This window comes from Dendropsophus ebraccatus, chromosome 9 (assembly GCF_027789765.1).
Source record: "Dendropsophus ebraccatus isolate aDenEbr1 chromosome 9, aDenEbr1.pat, whole genome shotgun sequence".
In the NCBI taxonomy this organism is placed as follows: domain Eukaryota; kingdom Metazoa; phylum Chordata; class Amphibia; order Anura; family Hylidae; genus Dendropsophus; species Dendropsophus ebraccatus.
The window spans coordinates 80,944,884-80,957,009 of record NC_091462.1 but is presented as its reverse complement, the minus strand read 5'-3'; the positions used below and the strand labels follow the sequence as shown (position 1 = coordinate 80,957,009).

At 43.3% G+C, this 12,126-nt stretch overlaps 1 protein-coding gene across 1 annotated transcript in view; it reads left to right on the top strand.

The window, feature by feature from the left end:
* Nucleotides 1–220: 220 nt before the first annotated feature.
* Nucleotides 221–12,126, top strand: part of CPPED1 (calcineurin like phosphoesterase domain containing 1) — a 52,340-nt gene continuing 40,434 nt past the window's right edge. Inside the window, exons 1-2 of the mRNA XM_069985413.1 lie at nt 221–444; nt 8,873–9,091. Coding sequence (XP_069841514.1) covers nt 381–444; nt 8,873–9,091 — 283 coding nt within the window. The 5' untranslated portion in view covers nt 221–380. The remainder of the gene's footprint in view (nt 445–8,872; nt 9,092–12,126) is intronic.

Below are 12,126 nucleotides of genomic sequence, written 5' to 3'. Positions count from 1 at the left end.
CAAAAAGGATCATCAAAAAGTTATCATTCTTAGAAGGCAAAGAGGAAAAAAGTAAAAAGAAGACAATAAAATTGGTTGCATTTCTATTGGTTATGACCTTATTACAATGTGCTTGTTGCTGTGTCCATCATATGAGTTCTCTATGGAGGCAGCAGTGAGGGGCTGCATCACACCGGGTAACGTGCAGACAGGACGGCCACATCCGGGATCACATCCCAGAGCTACTGCCAGGCTTATCAATCAATACACGGATGTGAAAGCGTCCTATGTCTCCCAGCGCCGCTCCTGCCAGGCAGTACGAGCCGATCGCCGAGTAGATCAGGAAGTCCCGTGGGGCCAGTGTGGAGCCGGGTCGCTGTGCGGGGCTGTGGTGCCGGACGATGTCGGAGGACCGGGAGGTGTTCCTGAGAGCTCAGGGCAGGACTTTCACTTCATTCCGAGAAGGTAGTGACCTTACCGGCCGGCGGAGGGAGACGCGGTCGGGTGTACAGAGAGGAGCCGCCGGGAGCTCGTGCACGACCAGCTGCTGGGAGACAACGACCCCCAGGGTCCTGCTGGCATTGCATGCTGGGAGTTGTAGTCTCACATGGTGCACTATGACAGCTCTGACAGGCACATTGATCAGCACTGTCATAGGGCTCAGTGGGTATTAGTATCACCTCCCAACTTTTTAGCCGGTCATAGAGGGAAACTTGTGGTTCATTTTACAGACATTTCTACACTTTAATTCCAGAATGCAATCACACATACAGGATCAGCTGCAGATATAATCACACATACAGGATCAGCTGCAGATATAATCACACATACAGGATCTGCTGCAGATATAATCACACATACAGGATCTGCTGCAGATGTAATCACACATCCAGGATCTGCTGCAGATATAATCACACATACAGGATCTGCTGCAGATGTAATCACACATCCAGGATCTGCTGCAGATATAATCACACATACAGGATCTGCTGCAGATGTAATCACACATACAGGATCTGCTGCAGATATAATCACACATACAGGATCTGCTGCAGATGTAATCACACATACAGGATCTGCTGCAGATATAATCACACATACAGGATGTGCTGCAGATATAATCACACATACAGGATCTGCTTCAGATATAATCACACACACAGGATCTGCTTCAGATATAATCACACATCCAGGATCTGCTGCAGATATAATCACACATCCAGGATCTGCTGCAAATATAATCACACACACAGGATCTGCTTCAGATATAATCACACATACAGGATCTGCTGCAGATATAATCACACATACAGGATCTGCTGCAGATATAATCACACATACAGGATCTGCTGCAGATATAATCACACATACAGGATCTGCTGCAGATAGATGCAATCACACATATAGGATCTGCTGCAGATATAATCACACATACAGGATCTGCTGCAGATAGATGCAATCACACATACAGGATCTGCTGCAGATATAATCACACACACAGGATCTGCTTCAGATATAATCACACATACAGGATCTGCTGCAGATATAATCACACATACAGGATCTGCTGCAGATAGATGCAATCACACATACAGGATCTGCTGCAGATATAATCACACATACAGGATCTGCTGCAGATATAATCACACATACAGGATCTGCTGCAGATATAATCACACATACAGGATCTGCTGCAGATATAATCACACATCCAGGATCTGCTGCAGATATAATCACACACACAGGATCTGCTTCAGATATAATCACACATACAGGATCTGCTGCAGATAGATGCAATCACACATACAGGATCTGCTGCAGATATAATCACACATACAGGATCTGCTGCAGATATAATCACACACACAGGATCTGCTTCAGATATAATCACACATACAGGATCTGCTGCAGATAGATGCAATCACACATACAGGATCTGCTGCAGATATAATCACACATACAGGATCTGCTGCAGATAGATGCAATCACACATACAGGATCTGCTGCAGATATAATCACACATCCAGGATCTGCTGCAGATATAATCACACATACAGGATCTGCTGCAGATATAATCACACATACATGATCTGCTGCAGATAGATGCAATCACACATACAGGATCTGCTGCAGATATAATCACACATACAGGATCTGCTGCAGATATAATCACACATACAGGATCTGCTGCAGATATAATCACACATACAGGATCTGCTGCAGATATAATCACACATACAGGATCTGCTGCAGATATAATCACACACACAGGATCTGCTTCAGATATAATCACACATACAGGATCTGCTGCAGATATAATCACACATACAGGATCTGCTGCAGATATAATCACACATACAGGATCTGCTGCAGATATAATCACACATACAGGATCTGCTGCAGATAGATGCAATCACGCATACAGGATCTGCTGCAGATATTATCACACATCCAGGATCGCTGCAGATAGATACCATCACACATACGGTTTCTGCTGCAGATAGATGCAATTACACATACAGGATCTGCTGTAGATATAATCACACATCCAGGATCTGCTGCAGATAGATGCAATCACACATCCAGGATCTGCTGCAGACTGATACAATCACACATACAGGATCTGCTGCAGAAAGATGTGATCACACATACAGGATCTGCTGCAGATAGGGGCATTTAGTTACATTGATATCTGCAAATCTGCAGCAGATCCTGTATGTGTGATGCATCCTTAGGTCCCAGTCACATATCAGTAACCCTGTATAATTACGGCCCTGCAGCTGCGGACAGGATTACAAATATGTTTCAGAAACTCTGCATTTGCAAAGACCCACTGTTATGTGACACGGATGCACAATGGCTTAATTTTTTTTTTTTTTTTTGTCACGGATCATGGTACCAAAAAGGATCGGTAACACCTACAGATGTGTGTATGGGGTCATGTGATCTGCATGTTTGAAATGATGTGTGACAGGGGCCATAATGTCACATGATTCATCTGAATATTACAATTTTTAAGTTCCATTGTGCAACTTAAAAAAATACATATCTAATTCCTAGGTCAAAAAGAGGGACATGTAAGGGGAAAAGAGGGACTTGGCTCAAAAATAGGGACTGTGCCTCCAAAAGAGGGACACTTGGGAGGTATGGTTATTGTGATGCAGATCTGGTGACAACTTCATATTACATTGCTAGAGTTAGAGAATAGGCCTGAGGGCCATCATACACCAGTAATAGGCCTGGGGGCCATCATACACCAGTAATAGGCCTGGTGGCCATCATACACCAGTAATAGGCCTGGGGGCCATCATACACCAGGAATAGGTCTTGGGGCCATCATACACCAGTAATAGGCCTGGGGACCATCATACACCAGTAATAGGCCTGGGGACCATCATACACCAGTAATAGGCCTGGGGGCCATCATACACCAGGAATAGGTCTGGGGGCCCATCATATACCAGTAATAGGCCTGGGGGCCATCATACACCAGTAATAGGCCTGGGGGCCATCATATACCAGTAATAGGCCTGGTGGCCATCATACACCAGTAATAGGCCTGCTGGCCATCATACACCAGTAATAGGCCTGGGGGACCATCATACACCAGTAATAGGCCTGGGGGCCATCATACACCAGAAATAGGCCTGGGGGCCATTATACACCAGGAATAGGTCTTGGGGCCATCATACACCAGTAATAGGCCTGGGGACCATCATACACCAGTAATAGGCCTAAGGGCCATCATATACCAGTAATAGGCCTGGGGGCCATCATACACCAGTAATAGGCCTGGAGGCCATCATACACCAGTAATAGGTCTGGGGCCATCATACACCAGTAATAGGCCTGGGGCGCATCATACACCAGTAATAGGTCTGGGGGCCATCATATACCAGTAATAGGCCTGGGAGCCATCATACACCAGTAATAGGTCTGGGGCGCATCATACACCAGTAATAGGTCTGGGGGCCATCATACACCAGTAATAGGCCTGGGGGCCATCATACACCAGTAATAGGCCTGGGGGCCATCATACACCAGTAATAGGTCTGGGGCGCATCATACACCAGTAATAGGTCTGGGGGCCATCATACACCAGTAATAGGCCTGGGGGCCATCATACACCAGTAATAGGCCTGGGGGCCATCATACACCAGTAATAGGCCTGGGGGCCATCATACACCAGTAATAGGTCTGGGGCACATCATACACCAGTAATAGGTCTGGGGGCCATCATACACCAGTAATAGGCCTGGGGGCCATCATACACCAGTAATAGGCCTGGGGGCCATCATACACCAGTAATAGGCCTTGGGGCCATCATACACCAGTAATAGGCCTGGGGGCCATCATACACCAGTAATAGGTCTGGGGCGCATCATACACCAGTAATAGGTCTGGGGGCCATCATACACCAGTAATAGGCCTGGGGACCATCATACACCAGTAATAGGCCTGGGGGCCATCATACACCAGTAATAGGCCTGGGGGCCATCATACACCAGTAATAGGTCTGGGGGCCATCATACACCAATAATAGGCCTGGGGGCCATCATACACCAGTAATAAGTAGACAGAGCCCTCCTACCCTGTCTACTCCCCTTTCCAGCACCCTCACCCCAAAGCTGTTCTGAACTGTAAACATACCGCACTCTCCCTAAATGTCCCAGTAAAGAACTATATAAACTGCATGCAATGTAGGCTCAGAGACCCGATCCAGCCCAACCTCCTGCGACATCACTGGATGATGCGTTGTCTACAAAGAGAAGGAGCAGCTTTAGACACTACACATTCTGGGAATGGAAAATTCTTCTATTTTCATTTCTAAGCAGGGGAGATTCACGTATATCCACGCTAAAGCCAGTACTATTAGTGACAGCACTATATTAGTAATATATCCTGGGGTGATAGTGGTCTGGCTGGTATAAAACTGCTTTTAGAGCAGAGTGGTGATCAGTAACCTAGACAGGCCGGTAAGGTCACCTATCAGTGATTAAGCTGACAGGATAATACACCGCATGATACTAGTAGTACAGTGTATTACATGAGCGATTGCATTTTGAAGTCCCCTTGTGGGACAAATAAAAAGTAAAAATTAAAGTTATGGAAAATATTTTATTATATTAAATATAAAAGTAATAGCCCACCCCCCCTCCCAAAAAATACTACTACACAGTTTTTTATAGGTAAAAACATACACATATTTGGTATCACCACATTTGTATAATATTATCTCATTATTTATCCCATGTGGTGAACGCTATAAAAATATAAAACGTACACCAGACTTGCTGTATTTTGTTAATTTGCCTCAGAAAAAAAGGAAAAGAAAGAAATCATGTACCTAAAGATGGTGCCAATAGAAAGTACAACTTATCCCGCAAAAAACAAGCCTTCAGGTAGACATGTCAACACAAAAAATGAAAAGGTTACGGCTCTTAGGGTCCTTTTACACGCAGAGATATCTGACAGATTTTTGAAGCCAAAGCCAGGAACACACTATAAACAGAGAACAGGCCTTAAAGGAAAGACTGAGATTTCTTCTCTTTTCAATTCCATTCCTGGCTTTGGATTTAAAAATCTGTCAGATAAATCTGTGTGTGTAATAGGCCCTAAGAGGGCAACATTGAAAAAACTGAATGAAGAAAATTGCTTGGCCATGAAGGGGTTAACTAGAACCCCACAAGTAGTACTGTATTAGTTAAGATTGGGAATATCCCTTTAACCTTGTGTCCTGTTTCTCCAATCAAAGTCTGGCGAGGGCAATAAAAAATGCTGTAGACTGGAGATTACTCCTTTAGGATATATTCACACTGAGCAAAAGTGGCGGAATTCTGCCTGCCTCAGTCTCTCACAGTGTCTCTATGGGAGGGTTGCGCGCCTCCGCTCCTGCCGCTCTCCGCACAAAGAATATATGTGTCAATTCTTTAATCACAGAGCAATGGAAGCGAAGGTGCGCAAGCCCTCCCATAGAGACACTGAGGCAGGCGGGATGCCACAGAATTCCCCTGCTTTTGCTCAGTGTGAACATATCCTTACGCTAAGAGCAGGAAATTACTATGATTCCCCTGTTATATCCCCTGACGCTAGTGCTGGCATTCATTCATATCATTGCCTGGCCTCAGCGGTGATGCTATGTGATCATTGAGGGCAGTAACTGGCATCTGCAGTCACCAGGATGTATGTGATGTCACCAATGCAGGAAGCATAAACCAGGACTGGTGAGGACATGCGAGCAGTGACTAATAGTTGTTTTATTTATTTATTTTATGACACTTTCCACTTTTCATTTCAAAGGCTGGGTTCACACCAAGTCTTTGCGGATGTGTGTGCATCCGCTTTGATTAGAGATGAGCGAACCGGGTTCGTGTTCGAGTCCATCCAAACCCGAACGTTCGGCATTTGATTAGCGGGGCTGCTGAACTTGGATAAAGCTCTAAGGTTGTCTGGAAAACATGGATACAGCCAATGACTATATCCATGATTTCCACATAGCCTTAGGGCTTTATCCAACTTCAGCAGCCAGCGCTAATCAAATGCCGAATGTTCGGGTTCGGATGGACTCGAGTATGCTCCAGGTTCGCTCATCTCTAGTTTTGATCCGTTTTTCCATTGAATTCCATTATTAAAAAAAAAAAAGGGATCAAAACAGATCCTTTTTTTTTAACGGGCACAAAAATTAGGTTGACTATGTTTTAGTGTACGTTAAAAAAAATAAATAAAGGATCCGTTTTCCAGCAACTTTTCCATTTTTTTTTTTCTGCCATTCACTCGTTGTGAAGGAAGAATCTGCATTATGTGACAGGCGGATTACATATAGGTTTTATATCATGTAACAAGTGGATTACATATAGGTTCTATATCATGTAACAGGTGGATTACATATAGGTTCTATATCATGTAACAAGTGGATTACATATAGGTTCTATATCATGTAACAGGTGGATTACATATAGGTTCTATATCATGTAACAGGCGGATTACATATAGGTTCTATATCATGTAACAGGCAGATTACATATAGGTTCTATATCATGTTACAGGTGGATTACATATAGGTTCTTTATTATGTAACAGGTGGATTACATATAGGTTCTTTATCATGTAACAGGTGGATTACATATAGGTTCTATATCATGTAACAGGCGGATTACATATAGGTTCTGTATGATGTAACAGGCGGATTACATATAAATTCTATATCATGTAACAGGCGGATTACATATAAATTCTATATCATGTAACAGGCGGATTACATATAGGTTCTATATCATGAAACAGGCAGATTACATATAGATTCTATATCATGTAACAGGCGGATTACATATAGGTTCTATATCATGTAACAGGCGGATTACATATAGGTTCTATATCATGTAACAGGCGGATTACATATAGGTTCTATATCATGTAACAGGCAGGTTACATATAGGTTCTACATCATGTAACAGGCGGATTACATATAGGTTCTATATCATGTAACAGGCGGATTACATATAGGTTCTACATCATGTAACAGGCGGATTACATATAGGTTCTAGATCATGTAACAGGCGGATTACATATAGGTTCTATATCATGTAACAGGCGGATTACATATAGGTTCTATATCATGTAACAGGCGGATTACATATAGGTTCTATATCATGTAACAGGCGGATTACATATAGGTTCTACATCATGTAACAGGTGGATTACATATAGGTTCTATATCATGTAACAGGTGGATTACATATAGGTTCTATATCATGTAACAGGCGGATTATATATAGGTTCTATATCATGTAACAGGCGGATTACATATAGGTTCTATATCATGTAACAGGCGGATTACATATAGGTTCTATATCATGTAACAGGTGGATTACATATAGGTTCTATATCATGTAACAGGCGGATTACATATAGGTTCTACATCATGTAACAGGTGGATTACATATAGGTTCTATATCATGTAACAGGTGGATTACATATAGGTTCTATATCATGTAACAGGTGGATTACATATAGGTTCTATATCATGTAACAGGCGGATTACATATAGGTTCTATATCATGTAACAGGCGGATTACATATAGGTTCTATATCATGTAACAGGCGGATTACATATAGGTTCTATATCATGTAACAGGCGGATTACATATAGGTTCTACATCATGTAACAGGTGGATTACATATAGGTTCTATATCATGTAACAGGCGGATTACATATAGGTTCTATATCATGTAACAGGCGGATTACATATAGGTTCTATATCATGTAACAGGCGGATTACATATAGGTTCTATATCATGTAACAGGTGGATTACATATAGGTTCTATATCATGTAACAGGTGTCTATATCATGTAACAGGTGGATTACATATAGGTTCTACATCTCTCATTCACAACAATAGTGCACAAATATCCTCATTTATGGTAATAAATGATTCCTGTATGCTTTCATCTGCCTCTATTAGCACAATAAGTAAAGGTGGATGAGATGGGTTAGTTGGGGGGGTCTTCAGTGGATGTGTCTTCCGTTTTTTTCCAGAATGCACTAAGCTCACCCTGCCGCAGGCTCCAATAATACACAGTTAGATTGGTTTCCCAGCATGTCGCTGCACCTCTTTCAGGGAATGGGTTATTTCCAAGGCAGAAAAGACACAAACAATTGACTGCCCCAGGAATTATTTCACTTTGTTTAATAGAAAGGTCAGCAGCTTGCAGATTTGTACCGTTCAGAGGAAAGTTCCTCTTTTAGACCGTGGTGTAGCCTTTCCCTAATTGGCTCTTTGTTAAAGGTCCTGGAGATGAATATTCAGCATCTTGTTATTACTATGTAATGTCATGGCTGTACGCCGCACCGCAATCTCCTAACATTTCTCTTCTTTTTCTTCTTTTTGGAGACGAGGAGAAGGAGTGGAAAGGCCCGTTCTATTTTATACAAGGAGCAGATCCCCAGTTTGGCCTCATAAAATCTTGGGCAATTGGAGAAAGTGACTTTGGAGGAGATGAATGGGATGAGGAGATCAGGCTAACAGATGAGGCTGTGGAAGCCATTAATAAGCTGTGCCCCAAGCCAAGGTTCTTTGTTCTGTGTGGAGACCTCGTGCATTCCATGCCAGGTAGGTATTATACACTATAAGTCACATAGAATACAGTGTCACAAAGACAACATGTTCTCTAAAAAAAAAAAATTCTAGAATCATTGCCAACAATTAGCTGAACCACAGGCATGAAAGATAGAGGGTAGGGATGGTCCGAACCTGCCGAGGTTCGGGCTCGTATGAACCCGAACGCTCGGCAGCAGATTCCCGCTGTCTGCCCGCTCCGTGGAGCGGGCGGATACAGCGTGAGGAACGCCTGGAAAACTGGGATACAGCCTATGGCTATGGCTGTATCCCAGTTTTCCAGGCGGTCCTCCTGCTTGATCCGCCCGCTCCACAGAGCGGGCAGACAGCGGGAATCATTACCGAGGGTTCGGGATCGTACGAACCCGAACCGAACTCTGTTCGGACCATCCCTAATAGAGGGGTTTTCCTAGGTTTTCCTAGGCCTTAGGGTGGGTTCACACTGAGGAATTCTCGCAGATTTTCAGGCGGATTCCGTGTCAAAATGCGCGCGGAATCCGCACGGAATTCCGCCCGTAAAGAATGAACTTTGTTAATGCACATTGGCTTTAATGGGCTTTCTGCTTATTTGCTCACACAGCAGAATTTCTGCGCTGAAAATTGTGCCGCGGAACCGCTTTCTGCCTGAAGAATTGACATGTCAATTCTTTGGGCGGATTCCGCTAGAGGAATCCTATAGGAGTCAATGGGGCTTTAATTCTGCTTGAAATTCTGCTCGAATTCCGCTTACATTCCACTCGAATTCCGCTCAAATTCCGCTCAAATTCTGCTCCTAATTTGCCAGAGCTTAATAGGCGAGGAATTTCAAGCAGAAAACTTTCCTCTACAATTCCTCGAGAATTCCTCAGTGTGAACCCACCCTCAGAGTACATTAAAGGGGAACTCTGCCAGTTTCCCGTTGCTGATCACACCAGCAATGCATATATAGCTTCACTGCTGCTGTGTGAGATGCTAAAAAACGTTTTTTTTTTTATCTTCGGACTGACAGTGTTACATGGGTCACTTTCCGCACCGTCCGCTGCTATGTCTTCATTCTTCATGCTGAAAATACAGCAGTGGCCTGAGATAGGGGTGGGAGCTTACAGTGTCACCAGGAAACTGGTCAGTATGAATATATGCATATGCGTGCTGTCAGTTTCCCTTTAATACGAATGTACCATCAGTGTAGCATATCAATAGAATGGCGCTGGTGAGAGGAAGTTGATCACACAGTCCTTTTTTTTTTTTTAAACTGTGGTTCCTGTGCACGGCTCAGGTCTATCACTGGGCACAGGCCCGGGATGAAGCACTGGATGGAAATCCCTGCCCCTCTGTGATTCGGCTCCATTGATTCTAATGGAGCCGCGTCACCGAGGGACAGGGACTTCCTCCCATTGGGGGTGGGCCAGTCAGCCTCCAGTGCTTCAGGCCGGGCCAGGCATTGATATGCTACACTTAAAGCGAATGTACCTTATGGTACATTCGCTTTAAAAAAATGTAGTAATTTAAACTTACCTGCCTGATCTGTCCACAATCTGAGCTGGTAGAAAACCCAATACCCCTTCCTTCTGTTAGCTCTATCACTGAGAGAGCAGAAAGTCCATCTTATGGACTCTCTGAGTAGTGGCTACGTGGTGCAATGAAGACTATTTAGAAAGTTGCTTCGCTTTGCAGACAGAAAACAAATAGTAAAAACTAATTATTGAAAATCTGTTCATAGCCTTGAACCCTTTATACATCATGCTCTAGCTTTGATCCAGCCTGAGAGAGACCCCCTTAAAGGGTTGTTTAAAGTGACACATTTTAGTGGCCAGCTCTTTTTTAGGACCTCTGTCACAGACTGGTTTGAAGCTGGAACCACAATCCTGGTTATAAAGCCAAAAATCTGAACTTGTTAACAAGTCTGAGATGTACAGGATTAAAGTAAAAGTACAAGATGGAACATTACCGCAGTAATGGTCTCTAATGCAGTTCATGTTTTGTGAGAGCAGTAACCGCCCAGATTTTGCTGGCCTGATAGCAGACTTACATTGTGGTGCCTTTACACAGAGAGATTTATCTGACAGATTTGGGAAGCCAAAGCCAGGAATGGGTGAATGGATTTGAAAAGAGGAGAAATCTCAGTCTTTCCTTTATGACCTCTTTCCTGTTTATAGTCTGTTCCTGGCTTTGGTTTCAATGATCTGTCAGGTAAATCTCTCCTTAGGTTTAGAAATTATACCAATTTAGTGGCCAATTTAATTTGCATTTGATTTGGTTGTCATATTACTGAGATTTTAGCTGCTTCTTTTTTTTTTTTTTTTTTTAAATATGTACCCACCTACGAAGCTACAAACTCCTCACATCTTAGTTTTTTCCACATTACATTTTTCTGCATAAGGCGTCTGCTTGAAAACACATTTTTGCAGCATATTTTTGTGCAATTTTACCTATAATCCCTGTTTGCTGCAATACTGTGTGACAATGCTGGAGTGTAGTAATACGTCAGTTGTATCTTTATACATTGTATTCGATGCATTCTCAACAAGTGTAGCATATCTTGTTAAACACATTTGTGGCTGACGGCTATATATGTTCCCCTCTGAGAAAAGGCAGCAATAGCAGTGACCCCTAACCTGAGTGGTAGTTTCACAACTGCTGGAGAATGTTGTTCTATGGTATGTAAACACTAGATATAGCCTCCGCTTCCCCTATGTATACAGCACCATGGCTGGGCTATGTATATACTGACCCCTCTCCTCTGTTATCTTCAGTTTGACTCGCCCGTATGGGTGTGGTTTGAAAAAGAGGTGTGGCTTATAAAAGGGACATGGCCTAACAGTTGTTAAATAATTGTTCAATAATCATAATCGAGGTCACATCTTCAATTAATCGTGATGTTGTTTAGGCCATAATCACCCAGCGCTGATAGATAGAACTAGTCGGTCCTTTTTTTGAACCGTAGCCCGATTTCCGTGCACAACGCCAGTCTATTACTAAGCAGCGGCCCAGGCTGAAATCCCTGCCCACCCCCCACTGGGGGCCGGCTAGCCAGCCGTCCCACCTTTAGT